This window comes from Manacus vitellinus, unplaced genomic scaffold, assembly GCF_001715985.3.
Source record: "Manacus vitellinus isolate BGI_N305 unplaced genomic scaffold, ASM171598v3 scaffold_18_pilon, whole genome shotgun sequence".
NCBI lineage: Eukaryota > Metazoa > Chordata > Aves > Passeriformes > Pipridae > Manacus > Manacus vitellinus.
The window spans coordinates 10,216,621-10,237,090 of record NW_021939324.1 but is presented as its reverse complement, the minus strand read 5'-3'; the positions used below and the strand labels follow the sequence as shown (position 1 = coordinate 10,237,090).

Sequence of the window (20,470 nt, the reverse complement as noted above, 5' to 3'; positions counted from 1 at the left end):
CCTATCTCACCAAGTTATTTGTAGCATGAAGTTGCAGTCACTTCTTTTGTCTTTGTGAGATGAATCTTTACTGCACTCAAGCAAAAAAACTATTGATTGTTCAAACAACTTTGATGCTGGCTTGCATACTAGTTCAAATGTGTTGACCCAATTACCTCATCACCTAGGGAAATTCTAACTTTAGGTTTTGCTTCGTATGTCGGAAATGTCGGTGGATTTTTTTCTTTGTTCATCTCTTCCATTTACTTTTTCTCCCAATTCCTACCCATTATTATTCTTTTTTTCCCCCCTACCTTAGAATATTCACTTAATTCTGGACTATAGAAGGTCTCCATAATCCTGAATTTTTTAACATTTACTAATTCTGTTATTGCTATATTACATTTCATCCAGACTTAATCACATACTCATGACATTGTCAGGATTTAGAATAAGAACTAGCGTTGAAATCGACATAGTTTTACATGTAATGAAATTTTAGAGTGTTAAATTTGAACCACAGCCCTCAAAAGCTGAATCTTATTTTCCTATGGCACATTTCCTCCAAGCTGGTCAGGTGGTATGAAGCGTATCTGAATGTTTTTGGGAATCACACGCAGAGATGGGCAGAATATACTACTGCAAGAGGACAGTGCATAGAAACATAATGCAGTATTTTACCATTGCTTTTAATGTTTACTCCAAATAAGTACAGAGGCTTCAGATTTCAAAATAACTTATGCAGTAAGTACAAGGATGTGAACACATGCTACTAATGAATGGCACAGAGAAATAGGGCTCAAATACAATACTCATTGCAGAAAACAGCCTTGAAATAATATTAAGGCTATGACTAGTGGACAAAAGCTGTAGACACGAAAATGAGGCCAGGATTTTGTTCTTATCCTAGAATTTAGTAAAAAATTAATCTTCCTCCTTTATTAGCATAGTCTAGAAATTTAAAACACGTGTTTAAATCAGATTTAAACATAAAATATTTCATCTCAGATATCTTGACTGTTAATATTCCAAAATAAATACAATTTCTAATTTTTTTTCCTACTGTAACATATTTAAATTATCACCATCAAAATAATGCCCCCTAGTTTTTCATACTCATGCTTTTTTAATTCTGACACTTTTATAATTTAATAGCAGAAAACCACATCTTGGGCTAACAATTTTGTACTACAATATGTAACACAGGCATTTGTTAGTAACTGGAAATGTCACTTCTAAAATCAGTAGATTAAATAGTGAATTTTAAATGTATTGAGCGATCTTCTTATGTAGTCTTTTACTGAGTCTTTTAATATAACAAAAACAATGACTGATACAGAATGCAGTGATAGATACTAGTATCCAAATCTTAGTTCACAAGTAATAGCAAAGGAAAAATTAATGAAAAAAAATCTTTCTTATGACACAATGACATTATCTGAAAGCCAATTTCTTTGGCAACAATTCATATACCTAATAATTGTTGTCAAACATAGTAAGAAAAAAAATATTGATAATTTTTTTCTGTATGTTTTATAGAAAATTTGTTATTTGACACTTGAAACTGCAGCTAGTTAATCAGCTACTACAAGTTATCTTAGCTCTACTGAAAGCAAGTTCAGTTTCTGTCATCAGAAGATCTGCCTCTTTGATAACTTTATATCAGTGTATATGTATTAAATTTTAATGCTAACATTTTAAACAGATTCCATAACCTTTTACATAGCATTAAGACTGATGGGGAACTTTACTGTAATCCATAACAGTCCACAGCATAGAAGGAACAGATTTACTGCCATTTACACTCCATCCATGCTCTTGGTCTAATAAAAACATTACCACTCTCTGCAGCCTTGTCATGGCTTCTTTCTTAATGGCCTTTCAGAGAGACACTGGAAAGTATTAAATGGTGAGACATCTCTAGAACTATTTAAAATTAGCTGAGAAAATTATTATATAAAGAAGTGTATAAACTATGAAAATATGAAGTTGTTTATATATATAAATATCAAACAAACCTCTAAAAGTATCTTACTTACCATATAGTTCACTTGCCTGATTCTTCCTTTATTCACACTTCAAACAACAAAAATATTTCCATTAATTCACAGTTTTAAAATGGAAAAAATATTCCACATGCCACAAGTGAGAATAAAGCAAGTGAAGATCAGCAGTGAAGAGTGAAAATGTTCATTCTGTTATTCTCTTTACTGCATACCCATATGGACTTTTAAATTCCCTGTAGTAGTTGTTGCCTTCTCCTCAGCCAACATGCGGTGTAGTTGGTAATTTTTACTTTAGATTGAAACTGCCTAAAAATGTTTACCAAGAATTGTTGCCACAAGTTTTTACCACCTAAGCACAGCTGCAGAAGATCAGTGTTCTCAGTACTGATGCAATCTGTAGAGTTTCCTGATAAATGCTGCATGCATTGATACATTAACATTCTCTGCACCAATACTGCACATCTGTATATTACAAAAGCTCACAATGCCATGGCCAAATTTAGCATGTGATTTTTAAACAATGTGACTGCTTTCATTTTAAATATCTGGTAATCAGTATATTTTTTACCTTCATGGATATGTCACCAAAACTGTTTTAAGAGGTAGCTTTACAGTTTGAAGTTAAATGGTTTTGAACATTAATGTATGCAAGCAAACAAAAGTGAAATTTAAATTTTCATACAGAGGTTTCTAAATCTCTGCTATTCCAAAGTATCTTTCGAGTTTGATATCTGACATTTGAGCACTGTACTCTATGTTGAGAATCTGAAGCCTTTGCACCATTGGTCAGGAGAGTTGACATTTGTACAAAGAAGGAAATAAATAGTAAATGTTTTTCCCATTTTTCCCGTTTACATCAACACCTGTGTTCTTGTATCAGGAAGCCGAAGTCCTACCAGACCTCCACATACCAGAACAGTAGAAGCAAGAAGAATAGGGATTGCTTTGGTGATACCAACAAGGGAACCAAATATTAGGTTTCCAAGTACAGCTGCAGCTTTGCATAGTGCATTCAGAAAGCCAAAGCCTGTTGCCCTAGAAGAGAAAACAGAAGAAAATTTTAGAAATGGGTGAAAGAGTAAAGCTTTTGAGACAAATCCTCAGTGGGAATAAATCAGTACAGCCCCAATATCTCACACACAGTCTATGCCAACAATGATTCTGTGCTTGTATTTATAATGTGAAATCAAAGCTCAGCTACTACAGTACTTGGTTGAGGCAAACTCATTTTGCTGCCTCAGGGACCAAAATGTGAAACTAATGACAGAATGGGCGAGTTTGCAGCTCTAGAGTAGAACATGGGACTTGCAAATGGATTCAGTAAGAGTTAAAAGGTTGGATTAGGAGAGAATGGATGCGTCAAGCAGCTCTCAAAAGAGAACTGCTTGGGGATCTGGGAAAGAAGTCATCAGAATTAAAGGATGATCACCTTTAATAAAAAATAAAAAACAAAAATGAATTTCTTACAGGCGGTACACATGTTAAATCAATGCTTTTTCAAAAGACTAATGAGACCTCCAATAACAATGGATGTTTACCTCTTAGAGGTAAAGAAGATAGGGCATATAAAAACCTGTTTGCTGCAAAAGAGGTATCTGAGAAACTTTGAGGAAAGGGAAAGGAAACAGATTGCCAACACAAAGTATGACACAAGCAATTCAGGTGGGCTCTTGCATTGCAGTGGTGTGATTATAGTAGTATGAAATAAAGTGTTCTAATTGTTTGGTGGCCCATGCACAGGTGTATTGTGCAAATTGCTATCATTTTCATAAATTGTGTTTTGACATGACCATATGATTCATAGATTCCTCTTCCAAAAGTGTCCTAACAAAAATACCTGTATGATGGTAGAATCTCTAACACTTCTCAAACCTCTTAGAAATGAAAGAGAGAAGGACTGTGTAGAGCTCACACTGTGTTTGCTGTGGAAAAAAATAATAAAAATCAGGAAGACAGATGTTTTAATTTTCAGAAAAAAATTATTCTTTCTTGTACTGTGATTAAAAGGCCCTAGTCTAAACTGAAGGTATTAACAGAAATGGTAGTGGTCTGACTGACTAAAAAGATTCTACTGAGGTACATGTGAGGGGAGGGAAGAAGTCTTATGCTCAGAGGTACACTGAATTTCTAGGAAGCTTGAAAAATTTCTACTGGAGCTCCTAAAGAGCAGCCCAGAGAATCAACTTGAAGTAAGCAGACTTGATCCCAGCTGAGAGCAAGGACATTATCTCTCAGTGCTCTTCACAGAACTGTTTTTTGATTTTGAAAACAGAAAACCATGATAAGAAGGGAGAAGAGATCCTCTGTCTCAATAAACTCATGGCCATGGCCACAGCCCAGAGTGTCAGAGTTCATCTCCTCTGCTCTTTGGCAAATCTGGATCTCAATAGTGTCGATCGGTTAGGCCCTTTGGTGTCCTACTTCCAAGCCAAATAATAGGAGAGAGGTAAAAGCTTCTCTCTAGTACAGTTGACCGGGGTAGAGGGGTTTTCAGAGCTAACCATGCCCTGTCTGGAATACTGTGCTTCAGAATAACATCAGTCCTGGTACATTTGAGGACCCTGCATCAAAAGAATGATGTGGGTAGGTCTAGATCCTTCTGGTATATTTCTAAATCACTCTAGTTTGTTCTAAGAAACATAGCTTTAGTTAACCCACTGGGTCAAATCTGCAATTATGGTACTTCTATTGTTAAATTCTTAAATCAGTTATAAGGATGTCTGCAGAACAGAATTAAGACATGGAACAGACTAATTAACACACCTTCAAAATGGTTTTTTTTCCAGTATGTCGCAGACCAAAGTCACCCCACTTGCCTAAAACCTTCTGTAAAATCAGATGTTCCAGTGTAAGCTCTGTGTATCATATGCCTTTTCTGAATCTGAGACAAAACACAAGTTACTATTTTTTACTGAGTGATTATAATCCTAACATATTTATTATTAGTTTGGCAATATGTTTCTTGCAATCCACATCACTATTTTAATCTCTCTAAAATACCTCATATTTAGCAAAGAAATTACAAATTTTTCTGAAATAAGCACCATTCCTCATTGTGTAACAATGGCATCCATCCAGATGTTGCGTGACAATAAGTACTGATGATATCTAAGGAGGAAGAGATGGGTCATTGCAATGGCAGAGCAGAAACAACTCAGAAAACATCGGAAAAAAACCAAACAGAAGAGACTCAGATATGCCTCCTGAATGTTCAAAGCCCTCACTTTTCAATTTGATTGAACTTGCAGTACTTTTACAGAATACCTAGTACTAATGAAAGCTAAACATGTACATCTTGTGGATAATAATTTTGAAAATGACACGTTCTGCCCCACAACAGCCCAGACCCCTGAGGGCTGCCAGAGAGAGCAGCAGATGACGAAATTTTGGAAGTGTTGCTTGTGAAGATTTCTGACAGAGAAACATTTGCAGCACCTTTTTGCAAATATCTTCCTCAGAGGAGGAATGAGCAAGTTAAAACTTGCCCATTTTATGCACACCCTTTGAGGAATTGGTCTGAAGGAGGAGCGTGAGATACATTGAAGGAAGCAACGAAGAGCCACCCTACTGGAATAATCTTCCAAAGCCTATGAGGAGACAATCAAAACTCTGGTGCAGAAACATTTGCATTGCAAAGGTAGATAAAGCCCAGAATATCTGGAGGAAGCTGATGCAGGATGGTGGGTAGCTACCAAGGGGGAAGGAACTCCAGACTGACACATCTTCTAGGGCTCACATATCACAGACTAAATAAGGTTGAAACTGATCATCTGGTTCAACTTCCCTGCTTATGCAGGGTCATCCTAGTCCAGCAGGTTGCACCTGTAGTGGTGCAGGAGGTTATTCTTCCCAGATGTGGGACCCTACATTTGGCTCTGTTGAATTTCAGCCTGTTCTTCTGCCCATCTCTCCAACCTGTTGAGGTCCTTCTGAAGGGCTGCACAGAGCATGCAGGTGGGAAGGAGGATCACTAAGAGGAAAGACTGTGTTAAAATAGACTGTATCACGTAGAAAGAGGTTAAAGAGAACACAACTGGACTAGAAAACCGAGTTCATGTGATAGGATACCAACAGATTGCAGCTATTCTGAAGACAGGCCAGGGAAAGAAAAAGAGAAGAGTCAGAATGGTTCTAATTTCAGACTCATTTATGCACAGAAAGTATTTCAAAACTTATGGTGGTGACTGGTTGTGATTTGTGTCTACACATGTAAATATGACTTCTTCAGTTGCCAGTGCTGATGTAAAATCAAACTTGCCCCCAAATAATGGTAACAGGAAAAAAAACCCTAACCGTGATCACATAGAGAAATTAGACACCTGGTTGTCAGCAGCCTCAGTATATTCAGAGAGATACCAGAACTCCCCAAAGAATATATAGATCCAGCTAAAGCAAATTTGGAGAGATACAGGCAGGAAATCTTTGGAAAAGCAATAGCACAAAACATATGGGGATGCTTTACTTATATTTAGTGGGTTTTTATACTACCTTACAAAGGTAAGCTGTTTCACAGATGTTAGCTGCTTATAGCAACTAGTTATAACAGGGGTCTGAATATAATTTTCTGAGCAATTTGAACCATATTTTTTCATGTGCTGGGCTCTACAGATGTCCCTGTGCTTTAGATCTATTATGGATTATATACCCAAGATTACCTTATTAAAGCTTAAAGTAACTTTGTGTAATATTTGCTCAATACCTCTTGTGTCTGAGCAAAATTAAGGTAATTTTTTGGAACTGAAAAAACACTTCTGTTTGTAAAATGGACTTTTAGAATTTTGCCAGTTGGAAGAGGTCATTATCAGCCTAGCCCCATTAGTGCTATCAAACTATAAACAAATATAAGTAAGTCAAAATAAGCCCATTTTTATTGCCCTTGGTTGTCCTGATGATACAAAATGAAACCAGCAGAAGTTCAATATTTTAATCTTTAGGCATATTTCAGGCATGTCCTTTTGCCTAAAATAAGCACATTGTTGGCATGAACAATAAGATTTTTACAGGCTTAAATAAAAGTTGTTACGACCTGTACCTGAAAAGCACTATCACTGTTCAACCTTCATACCCTTCAATTTTAATACTGTGTTTGAATGTGAACTTGTTGTGTACTTGTAGTCAGAACAAAGTGTTCAAGCAATTGTTGAGTTCTAGGGATAGCAAATTCAAGCTCCTTGGTTGTTTAAACATCTTTCTTAGAACAGTATTCATGATTCAAATTGGTTAGAATCTTTATTAATTTATGCCTCTATAATTGTTCTACTCAATCCAGTGGAGTAAAAATAGCCAGAAAATAAACATGCTGTAATATCACACACATGTATGGACATAGTCGCCTCTTGCAGCATTAGTACAGTCTCCGCTACAATGTTTCATGAAAGTGTTAGAGTGTCTGCAAATGATCAAAGATACGTGATGTGTCATCTCAGCATCATGGACCAATTAAATGAAAAATTCCAAGAGCATAGGGCTATTCGTATATACACCAATTTTCTTTCTGTTGATCAGTTACTGGGCAAACACTTACACAAAAAAGTCATTTTGACTCCATGAGTAGTCATTATTACTATTCAAGGGAGATCCATGGCAAGAATCCCTTGTCCAGCAAGAGAATGCCCTTAAACCCTTCAGGAACATAAATAAGATAAGTGCTAGTGAATCAATTTGAGATTGTCTTAAAAAACAAAACAAAACAGGTACAGATTTTAGTACTGGTAGGAGAAAAATGTAGAAGTCTTTTATAAAAACGTCAGAGCTGAAAGAAAGCTGAATGTTACTGAAAAGGAATTTTCCCCAGTGTATTTTACTTTTGCCACTGAGAAAGCTGTGACAAAGAAAAATGCTTAGCTTCCTTTCACCCAAGCCCCACACAAAAACAGCAAGAGTCCAAACGGTTAAAAATAGAGGGATTATCCAAGACTTTAGATTAAAAGAGCTTGTTTCCTGATTGCCACATATGCTTCTTAGACCAGGTGCTTATATTTCTACATAAAACAGTTCAGATCCGCTTTTCCATTGCTGACAGAGCACCAAAAACTTCACTGTCCTGCAGTAGGGTGCTACTGAATGTGTAGCAAACATATCCATTAACTTTCTTGCCAGAGCTAATGCTGAGCCTATCCAACAAGTTCCAAGAAAACATTTGAATATCACTTTTGTTAGAGTTGATAATATGTAAAGTATTAAAAAGAGCTTCAGAATGTTCTATGGACAAGTTTCTATATATTTCCAGATATTTCATATTCTTTTAAAAAAAGAGTACAAAAATGTTTATCGTAGCTTATAGTGGTTAGTGTACAAGTAATACTGTGGAATTTGCCCTCCCGCCTTGGACTACTGCCTGAAGCATTGTGTAGTTTTGGCATGCCATGCCTTAAAAACATTATCATGAAATTTCAGCAAAATGCAGTTGAACTACATCCACAGGATGGCAGTAGAAAATAGCTGTCAGGAAATCTACTGTAAGTTGATGACTGCTGTTATGACTCTTCTGACAGCCACAACAATACAAAATTGGACCCTGTGAATAATATTTATTATTCTGGGAATAGATCCTCAGGTATCAAGAAGAAGTGAAAAAATTAAATATAATGAACTGAAGAGAGGAGACTTATTTCTTAATTATAACAAACACTTATAAACTTTTCTCAGAGGTAGTAAAAAAAGGCAAAACAGGATGACTTCATTTTATAGCACACCTTGACTTCTAAATGTTCCTGGACAAGATTCAAACCCAGATGTCTGGCAGCTGTAGTAAAATGATGAATTGATGGTTATCTGATGCAATCTGACCTTGATTTACTCTGTGGGAGATGATCTATTACTATTCCACTTTCTATTTAGGTTTTGGTTATTTGTTGTATGAACTCCCTAATGAGAATCCTGGTTTATACAGTTGGTGTTTCCCAAGTTAGTTCACAAGAAGATACGCATCATTTATGTGAAAGCAACAATTGCATTTTGAAGTCATAAAAATATCCTAATGTTCCTTCTTCTGAGAACTTTAACTCTCTTCCATTCATATTTATATTACAGGTAGAACTAGGAAACTGTGCAATGTTATTGCAGGCCCCTTGGGCAGACACATTACAACGCAAGCCCTAATTACTTCATCACACAATATTTTTTTCCACATCACTCTGCCAATGCAGAGAACAAAGAGAGCTTGAGGGTAAAATATAAAGGTAGTAAAGGAAATTTGGTTTTCCTCATCTGCTGCAGAAGTTGGAAGGTGCTCTCTGAATAAGGCTGGGGACTGCAACATGAGAAAGCAGTTTCATGGTTAAGGTAATTGAGTGCTGTCAGGAGAAAGGATAAAATCCCTACTCCTGCCACAGAATTCACATATGATGCAAGTCACTTAAAGCTAACTAAATTGTCATAAGCATGTATTTTACATTTTCTGGGTGCTCAGCTTAGCACCTTCAGGTTTATGCCACCAAAGTGCTAGGCACTTGTATCCTGTAGTGGAAGTTAGACTTTCACCCATTCCTTCTTCTAAAACGCTCAGTGACTGGAATTGTTCGTACCACACACCCCAATCTATAGTTTTCCTCTCGCCTTATGCACAATACTAAAGCCACTTTTAACAATAACATTTTCCTTTATGCCTCAATTTCTACATCATCTGCTTTCAAAACAGTATTTGGAAAATATGGGAAGTTTATAAAAAAAAATTAGGAAAGCATTTTGGGAGCACCCAAAAATGTTCACAAGATATTGTGAACACTGCTGCTTCAGAGCAGTGCTTCCAAGTCTACAGAATAGTTTGGTTTGGCTTTTAAGAGGCCTTTATGACTGACCAAAGACTTCAGAACCTGCTAACTAGTCCAGAACAGCAGAGCCCTTAAAGAAGATAAGGTAAAAGACAAGACAAAAGATGAGACAAAATACAAGCTTTTACCTTGTCGAGCTGGGTTAATTTACTTTCTTATTGGAAATCAGCTAGTTTATACTTAGTCATCATGAGTATTCTTTAAAAATTGTGCACTGAAAGGTTTAAAAAATAGTATTATATTGTCAGTCATTATTCATTGTTCCATGTGTGCCACCTGGAAGACAGAAACCTACCTCTGACTAGCATTAGTAACATAATTTCCCATTTTATAACAACTTTGTCATCTACCCAACAACCATCTGAAATCTATATAGCCTCTAACATCTCTTATGTTAGCACTTGTACAAACCAATCAAGATTTTACGAAGGACACGAAGGGACAAACTAAGCTATACTGGCATGAAATATGAAACTACTCATCAAGAAAGTAGAACACACTACGTGATTACTTCAATTCCACGCATTAGTGATCTAAAATATAAATATGAAGATGAGTGTGAATTCATACAGAGACCCAACCTGTTAAGATTTTGAAGCTAACTTAACTCTGCTTGCAGGCAGTTAATGAGGAAGAAACTAAAATATGTGCCCTGTATCACATAGACTATACATTGTCAAAGTACTCACCACACTTATACCTGGCAAAAATCCAGTATGATCCCTAAATAACCTAGAGTACGATTTATGAAACACCTCTTGTATTACACTGCACAACACCAGCAAAGACCCAGCAATTCAGCAACTGGCTGGTATCCAAGATGAGTCACTCGGGAGGAAAAGAAGGGGCTACCCAGCCTGGTCTCTTCTGCACAGTAGCCTGAACTGGCCTCTTTCCACTCACTTTGCTTCCAGCCCAAACTCCAGCTGCCCTTTGCTGCTTGTTTGTGGTCATTTCACTAACTGGGAGTAAGAAAAAAATGTAAAACAGTGGGAGAGTGAGCAAAGATTTTGTGCCTAAATTGCTTTTACAGGGGAAACTGAAAGCTAGTTTCGAGACCAGATTCAGTCTGAATGTGGCTTTGTAGTGAAAGAGGACATGATCTTAAGTATGAAGGACTTCATACGCAAAAACAGATCAGGCAGCTTTGTGCATTATATATGTCTGGAAAGGCTGTTGAGCCCTATAGTTACTTGCAGAAGCTGGAAATTCCCATCAAACTCTGGTAAGCTTTGCCCAGCTGTGGAGATTAGAGGAGTCTGAGAAGGAAGGACAGGACCACCCGAGGTGGGCAGTGCTGGTCTGGATAAAAAAGTACCAGAGAAAAAATTCTAGCAAGCAAGTTATTTGAGTCCCTGAAGGCATTGATTTTCAAATTGTTGTACAAAACCTGAAGTAGCTTTGTTCCAGTCTAAAAAAATCCATCTAGAACTGGTTGTTTACTTATAACCCAGCTGGCAAAAACTTGTAGTCATGGTTCCATCACTTTCAGAAATTTTGGAAAAAAGTCAAACCTACAGTACATGTCAACAAGGTCTTTCCTGGCACAGGTAGATTTGGCCTATTGGCCTTTTCATATTGATAATACAAGGAGACAAGTTTTCTCTCTGACTTGTTGCCAAAAAGACTCAACAACTTAGCTTTAAGTAAGTTTCTGAGGGGGAATTCCAGGCAGTTATTTCTGGATACACAAGGCTTTTAAAATGCAAAAAATGAGTAAGAACTTGCTACAATCCCAAAGCTAGCAGAAACTATTAAAAACAAGCACTAGCTACCAATACAGATGCCTTAACATCTGTACAGATATATATAGAGAGATAGATATCAATTACACTCTTTTTATCATTCCTAGTAATGATGAATTTCTTCCTTCCATTAACACCAGTAGCTTTTCCAATTATTTTTCTTGATTTCATTTTAAGAAAATATATGTGGACGCTACATTCAGGAATACCAAAAAGACAGCTATTTCTATAGGATATTTAGTGGAATTATGTCATAGATTTTGGATGATGAAATAAATCTTACTAGAAGAAAAATTTTCTGAGGTGTAATAAAAATTAGCACTTAATACTAAAACTTAGTGCTTGGAATTCATCAGTAGCACATAATTGCTATTTGACATAATCACAACTTTGGACATCAATTTCTTATTTGAAGAAGTATGTATTTTTAAAATGCCAATGAAAAGAAAACAGAGAAGCCAGTCTACACTTTTCCTCTCCTGACAGACAATACTAAAGCCAGTTGTACCTCTTTCCAAAAATTTACACTTGCCAGCAAGGCATCATACATTTATAAAATAGAAGTATTTTTCACTGCATTGGAAACTTCCAATAAATGACATAACAAGCAGCACTGCAACAGGAGAAAGGACAGACTGTCCCTTGACAGGAATCTGGGCAATTTTCCATTGATTTTTTTCAAGGGAGTTGAGAGAGGAGAAATATCCCAGTCTATTCAAGATAATGCAGCTTTTACATTTTTATATTCTCATACAACAGAATATGACTCAACACTTCTTCCTTTGGTCCATTAAATGACATAAAATCAAGATTAAAAAGTACCCTGTATCTGAAAAAAAAAAACAAACAACCCATGTCATCTAGCAGCAATGCTTTCAGGACATGAACATTGTCCTGAAACTTCCTCCGAAAGCCCTGAAGAGTCAAAAGCAGTGTCCAAGACAATTTTGTGCCCACTTAATGCTGAGTATGTACACTTCTAGCAGCCCTGCATACAAATTCATAGCAGACTGATTAGCAGATTAGGATGGTTTAGTCAGTGATTTTTATTTATGAGTCACACCATTTCAGAGTCAACAGACAAATGCAGTTATATTGCTGGTTTGGACCAATTACTGCCTTCATAGCCAGTTGAACTAGGGGAAGCCCAGAAATACTCCATTATCTTTTTCAGAAATACTACTCATTAGCTTTGTTTTGAGTGAGAGTAGCAGTTAGACCTTCTTTTTTCATGTAAAACTACATTTGTGGTATTTTTCTGATTAGGTGATATTTGATGCAAAATACATACCAAACAGCTCAAAAAATGTCATTTTCCCCACTTGTTTTTCATAAGAAAAATTATTTATTTGGTCCACCCAAAACATCATGAGTAAAGCTCATATGTAATCATTTCTATTTCCCATTTCTGCTGGTACATAGAGATAGTGTCAGTGAGATTAGGGGATATGTATCTGCACATACCTTCTGTCTGTAGGATACAGCTCCACAGTAATGACATCTAGAGAGTTCCACGCTGAGATGGTGAGGCCGTTGTAGAGGCACAGCATACCTATCATCATGGATTCACTGGTCCCAAACCACAGGAAAAAACAGCTGATGCCAGAAAGGACCATGGAACCACCTAGGTACAAGGCAGGTGAGACAAGTGGAGATATTTTTAAAGAATATTTTTAAAGAATAATCTTTGTGTTGTCTAATGTTTCTATACACACAGTGTAGCTAAATAAGTGATGCAAACATTTGAGTTAAAAACTAAAGAGACTTTCTCTGCTGGTAAGACCAGTCAGGAAGACAAATGCTGAATGAGCTCATAAAACAAAACATATCTCCTCAAAAATTAGGATATGTCATAAAGCATTAAGCTGGAACCCTCTATGAACTCCCAAAGCAAGCTGCTTGGGGAAGGTCCCCATTCTTCTTCGTTCATCATCTTTGCAATTACATGAAGCTTGTTCATAAATTATAGCAGTAAAAACATTGACTGGGAATTGTATTTATATAGAGATAGTCTCTTGGAAAGTGAAGACAATAAACTATCACATAGTTATTTAAGTAAATTGAAAACAGATTTCTCATTGCAGACAATCCGCTGGAGATATCTTTCAACTGTGTTCCTTTGCAAAATAGATAACAAAGAACTCCTGACACTTCCAAGGATATGCTCCACTAGCTGACTGTCACATATGCACACCTTGCTTTCCTTTCAGTTGGAGCAAAGATAAACCCAATGGTCATCACTCTCCAAAATCTCATTCTAAATGAGACCATTCTAAGTAATACAATGACTGATAATGTGACATAGCAGAGATGGACACAGAACCCTTTTTTTCTAGTTTAGAAACACTAGAAGGTTTTTAAAAACAGCAGTTATGATGCCACATAAATGAAATATCTGCAGAAGGAATGTTTTACATTTCTCTGAGCCAAATTCCCTGAAAAGAGAACAGGTTATTTTGGTCTTCTTCCCTGTTTCAAAGTGAAGCCCCTACCTAGCATCGTTAACCGTCCTATTCTATCCATCAGGAGAGCAGACACAATATTCCCTGGTAACACTGCCAAAGTTCCCAGGAAATTAACAAAGTAGATCCAGTAGGCACTGTAGTCATCATCAAAAGAAATCTGGCATCCTGTCCTGATGTGAAAAAATGTGCAATTTATCAATTCACTGTCAACAAATTTATACTGCTCCAGATCTGTGGAAAGAAGAAAAAGAAACATTTCAGCTAGCAGCCAATTCCATGTGCAGCTTTTGATTAAAAACATTTCGAGTTCAATCAACTTTAATGACAGCTTGGAGCTTTTACTGCTATGTAAAAGGGGACTAGTTACTGCTGTTAATTTTGATAGCTTTTAGTCTTACTAGAAAGATTTGCAAAGCTCATGGAAAAGAGTAACTAAAGCCTGGAATTAGGGGGTTATATTGTATTTTTGCCCTGTTTGGACTGTATTTCGTTAAGGTCTTTCAGCACCAGCTGGTCTTGCATAAAAAGCACTGGTATCTGCAAATTTCTATGAGTCAGTCTTGCTCAGTATCAGACCTTCTCTTTCCACATCAAATAACCTTTTAGATGAGACTGCCGATTGTGCTCAGTATGGTTTGACTTCCTTTAAGCAAAATACTCCTACAGAATTTAGTTCAAACTGATTTTCATTTCTGAGAAGGCCTAATGATTTTAAGTTTGCCCATAGATGAGTTACTATATGTAGGGCAATCTTCTGCCAATACCATTTCAGAGATCTCTCTCTATACTTCCAATTTTTGTTCCTCCTGTTAGCCTTATAAACCTCAATTAAGGATACCTTCCTTCCACACAAAGAAATCTGGGCATTGTTTGCTCTGAAACCTAACTGTATTATTATAATTATTATGGTTGCTGTAGAATCAGGAAAGCAGCAAGAAGTGCCCCATGTTTCCAGCAAGCTTAGTTGGCCCTATTCTCTTTCAGTTATATTTTATTTAACTGGAAAAAAGAGTCTTCTGTTTCCACATACGAAGATACGGATTCACATTTACAACACTTAGGAGAGTAGGAATAATTATAGATTAGGGAGTCTGAATCCTGAGCTCAGACTCCACTGCCACAGGAAGCACAATAAACAAAGTATTTCACCAGTCCTACCAGCTACCAGTAAAGCAGTAAATATGCTTTTTTCTCTCCAGACTGAATCTCTTTAGAGATGGTTGAAATCAAAGAGATGTTTATTATGTGAGTTAATATTAGGTCTGTGGTATCTCTTTTGCAGTGTGATCCTTTAACTTCTCTGTCATAACACTATGAAGGTCTGTTGTTTTTTATAGATTTTTATTCCCTACAAGAGGACTTGTATGCCTTCTTAGAAATCCAGAAATTATAAATGTAAGAAAAGAACATGCAGCTGAGCAATGGGCATTCAGGGATTTTTCTCATAATACCTGTGTTGTAGAAGGTGGTATTCACAAAAGTACAGTTCCTGAAGTATGTGTTCAGTGAAGTAATGTCTTCAAACACACAGTTCTTAAAAAGTGAATCTTCAAATGTTACCGATTTAAACTTCATCATAATAAACCTGCCCAATACAAATAATTCTTGTCAGTCTACCTTCATGGTTTAGAAGGAGCAACAGATCAAGGTGATGCAGCTATTTAGTTCTAAAAAATCTCAACCCCAGTAAAAACGATTCCTTAGATGCATTTTGCAGATGTTATTAATGATTAGCTCATTCTAGAATACTATTGTTTAGAAAAAGAATTAGTAAGACAAATTGTTCTACATAGTTACTGGCCCTAACTGGTAATATAATTTCTTTGATAGTATTTCTATTCTTACTTGTCCCTAATCATCAACAGAAACTGATGTCATGACGTTCATGGAACAGCCTTGTAAAATCATTATTGCTTTTAATTTGACATTACAGTTGGAAATTAGGAGATGCTTCAGAAACTCAGTCCCTTGGAATAAACAAGCACCTGCTAATACCAACAAGCTGAAAATAAAGAATTTTTCAGAAAATGTTTATTTCTCCAGATGAACACACTGGTTACCATGTTAAGCTCAAATGCAAAACATACTGGTCTAAATTTTAAAAAATGTTTTTGCAAAATGGTTAAAATAAAACATGAATTAAAAATTACATTGCCAGTTATACAACTAGATATCTAACTGTAAGTATGTCTTCATTACTCCTGTGCCTGGGGATGCAATTACAATTACTATGCACATAAAACAGATGTGAATGATTTGTTGGTGACTTTCTTTTTTTCTGAATATCCTCCTTCCTACTGACTTTCATTTAACACATAGGTCTTTGATTATGACCATCAATTGAGATATTAATAGAAAAAATCAATCACAAAATATATTACTGTAACTTTCTACCTATATGTCATTACACTAAAACAATGCTGTAAGACTTCTTTAGTAAAAAACAAATCATGCTAACAACAAAAACAAGATGTTGTTGTACATCATTATTTTTGAGATGTCTTTTATTTCACATGAAGGTGTGGAAAAGGGGCAGTTTTAGTGGCAGACTTCACGCTAAGTGGCAACGGTTTGGAAAGTAGAGCTTTAATTGTTATACAGTAGAAAGATCTGTCTTCCCAAAGTCTTCCCAAGACAGACCTGTCTCTGCTCTAATTAGACCTGGTGTGATTACCTAAGTATTTGTATTATTACAAGAGTAATAGTAGGAAAAGCAACAAAAAAAATATATGCTACCTACAAAGTAGTGGGAATTAAACTCAACAAAATAAAGTTGTTGAAATCACATCTTTATGAGAAAGGAGGGAAAAGCTAATAGTGTTTATTACAGTAAGCAACTTATTAACTAATGAATTTTCTTTTTTGCATTGGTCAGAATAATGGTGTTTTCAGTCCATTAGATTTAGTTACTATATCATTTCTCATTTTGACAGACTGATTAAAATTAGGTTAGAGTTCAGTGTCAACTCATTATCATTTTTCATATAGCTCTTTCCATTCAAATTTGTAGCCTAATTTCAGAGGAGAACAAAAAACATCAGTGATTAGATTAGTCAGTTGGAACAGAAATGACAGACTACATGTTCTTCTAATGCACTTTTTACCCTTGGACAGGAAACATGTGACTACATTAAAATTTGTGTCGCTATGATTTTAATTAAAACCCAACAGGAATGTAATGTAGTAAAAAGTCAAGTATTGATGGATTTTCTAGTTAAGGAAGAACAAGAAGAGAATGCTGAGAATGAGGGTGAGTAGAGTACTGAAACATATGGGAAGGAAGGGTATCAAATGAGTTCATACTTCTTGGAAAATGCTTTGTGAATCTCAAATAACTGTCAGAAGCATATTAAAATTGCACATTTGGAAGAGTAAATTAGTGATTTAGCATAGATTAATGTTAAATTTAGCATTTTACAAGAATATATTGTTTAAATTGATCAATTAAATAACTATTATTTTTTTCTGCAATGCATAAACCTTTAACTCTGTCAAAACTCAAGTTCTTATAAAAAATTATAATAATAAAAAGTATTAAAAAATCATTAATTTTATTCGCTTAGATATAGATTTTCCTATGGAAATAATAATTACTTATCACCATGACTTCCAGGAGACCATTCACATGGTTGTTCTGTATATTTCTTAACAGAAACCAGATACCTAAAACAGCTGTGTTTAATTTTCCCCCAAGTTATCTAGTTATCTGTCAAGCCCAGATAAAGCCTTAATATATCTGGCTTCAGCTAAAAAAATCACAAAAGGCACTGCCAGAGTGTTGTTTCCCATTTCGGAGCTGTTCATGCTTTTTATTGGTTTACAGTAATGTTTAGCTTTCATTTTTCTGTGATAAGATCCTAGCCTCTCAATGTTCAGCATTTTCACAGAAGTGTCTTTCATCAATACAAAAAAAGAACCAGCAACAGAGATGAAAGTACATCCTTCCGCAAACCTCTACAATATGTTGCATGTGTTGGATCTGAAAACCTTTGAATCCCACTGTGAAAGGAAACACCATTGACTTAGGCTTTTTGGTCTGTTTTTCAGCATGACAAGGAAGCTGGGTTTCCATGGTGGATCCTCACACAGGAACCATGTAAAAGTCTGTTTCTCCCCATGCTCATGAACCATAAGAAATCAAGAACAGAAATAAACTGTCAAAAAAACCAACAAAAACATTGTATCATTACCTAAAGCCTAAAGGGAAAAAAAAATGTGATTAGGATGTGATTTAAAATATGTATCTGTTTATTCCAGTTAAGCCAGGATATAAGGAAATCTCTAAACCTGTCATTGATGTATTCTCCATTGCTGTGAATCTGATTTTCCAGTGTGAAGTTGAAGACAAAGTGTGAAACCTCCTCATTGCGGAAATGTTTCACTCGGGATGCATACTCATCCGACTGCAGATGTTTAATGACATCAGGAAACCAGACAGATAAGCCATAGTAGCTGTGAAAAACAGAAAAACATCAGGCACCAATCTCACTCCTTCAGAAATCACACTAGAAGATTCCAGTTTTTCTGAAGCAGATATTTCTTATGAGCCAGGCTTGCAACCAAGAATAGACTAACTGACAAATGTAACATTTTGTGGAAAGATTCTGAATAAAACAGATAATCATAGTGACAGAAATTTATATGCAGATGACTCTTCTGTCTGTCAAGAGTATAAAAAATGGTTTAATCTCAACACTCTTACCCAAAAGACAGGGTGAACCATACAGCCGTAAGTTTGATCGTATTATCCTTCACCGGGTAGTTGAAGCATCTCATAAACGTCAACCAAATCTGCAAATCATTAGGAAACACATTTATTTACATATTTTTTTGAACAATTTTCTTAAATGATAGAAGTTTTTTTTCCCTGATTTGCTTGCCTCTTTAGGGCATGAGAGAGAGCAGATCAGATCTTTGGCCACACTTTTTTTGATGCAGCCCAGGATATGATTCACTGTCTCAGCTGCAAGCACATGTTGCAGGCTCATATCAATTTTGCTGTAACCAGTGTGGACTGCACCCATTAATTCACGCTGCTGTGATCAACTCAAACTTTCTTAAAGTTAGACAGCTTCATTTCACTATCTCAAATAAAAAAATTATCTTCTCAGAAAGGTTTTCTTCTCACTTCCCAGTATTACAGTACTTTAAATTTAGGCAAAATATGTTCCATGATTCAACAGTGATACAACCAGAGTTTGATCTATCATAACCTACCATGGCTAGAAATCGACACCTGAACTATATGAGGAAAATGTGGGACTACCCCCAAATCAGAGACACCGTAGCAGAGCTGACTGAGAATGGTGTTCTCATTTCTCTCTCTCTCATCTCAAGATGATCTCCTTTAAAAAAAGAGAACAGACAGACTGTTCTAAGAGGTCCCAACACGCCTCATGCAAAAAGGAAAGTTCTCTGACTGAGGATCTAGTCTAGTGAGACAACAAGAATGTGAGACAATGAAGCTGCAACTCCTTTAAAGCTGGTTTAGCACATAATATTTCAGTCTCCAACTACTCCATTTTTGGTCAACAACTATAAAAACTTGCCCAATTTTTTTTTTTCCATGGGGAAAATGTGACTTTTCATAGCAAAATAATTTTGTGACAAACCTTAGTTTGCAACACGTCATCGTAGTTCTGAAGAGCTTTAAGATGTCAGACTTTTAACAGCTGTGAAAAATCAGTTTTGATTTTTTTTCAAATTAATCAATGAGGCTAATTTTTCAATTTTTATTATAAGATTCAAAGATACAATGTAATTTTGGTTTTACAAAAAAAGTAACAAAAGTATAAGGAGCACAGTCCCACAAGTTTGTATTAAAGTCTGAAATATCTCTAACATAGTTTTGATATGTTAGATACATATATATATATGATACCATAGTTTCTGGTAAAACATTTGACATGCCTACAAAATTCATGCAGATACAATGCTCTCTTGTTTTATTGACATACATTTACAAAATTTATTCATGAATTTACCATTTGTAAATAATGTGGCTGTCACAAGTTCTTCTTGAATAATTTTTCGTCTCATCATTTGTAACCTATTTCCATAGGTATATATTGATATGCATTCCCACTACATATTTATTTTGGGGTGCTTGTGCATATGACTATGTAATTATTAGCTATCACTTGTGTAAGGACCAAGGCAGCGTTTTCATTTTCAGAAGCTGAGACCAACCTCTGTGATTCACCTGCATCTTTTCTGGGTCAGGAAACCAAAACTTTACACTGGTTCCTGAATGCATCAGTTGTATTGCAGGTATCAACAGCATGAGCTCAGTGAATCCTTTCCACTTCAGAAAGCTAATCAACAAAAAAAAGGTAATTACAGAGTGAACAGAGATGTTGATACTTACACCATACAGCTCTGTGCGGATTCTTACAAAACACCTCCTGTACCAAGTTCCAGTATCACTCTCTATTTCTATGAGCTCATCTATCTGCTTTGGTGTTTTGATTCTGGTAACCTAGAAATAAAAACAGAACACAAAT

The 20,470-nt window shown here is 35.9% G+C and overlaps 1 protein-coding gene across 1 annotated transcript in view; it reads right to left on the bottom strand.

Moving 5' to 3' along the window:
- Positions 1–2,446: 2,446 nt before the first annotated feature.
- The window catches only part of SV2C (synaptic vesicle glycoprotein 2C), a 78,410-nt gene continuing 60,386 nt past the window's right edge, over positions 2,447–20,470 (bottom strand). The window contains exons 6-12 of the mRNA XM_018070487.2: positions 20,335–20,445; positions 18,670–18,758; positions 18,255–18,419; positions 15,419–15,552; positions 13,995–14,198; positions 12,967–13,126; positions 2,447–3,020 (exon numbers count right to left, since the gene is read on the bottom strand). Coding sequence (XP_017925976.1) covers positions 2,837–3,020; positions 12,967–13,126; positions 13,995–14,198; positions 15,419–15,552; positions 18,255–18,419; positions 18,670–18,758; positions 20,335–20,445 — 1,047 coding nt within the window. The 3' untranslated portion in view covers positions 2,447–2,836. The remainder of the gene's footprint in view (positions 3,021–12,966; positions 13,127–13,994; positions 14,199–15,418; positions 15,553–18,254; positions 18,420–18,669; positions 18,759–20,334; positions 20,446–20,470) is intronic.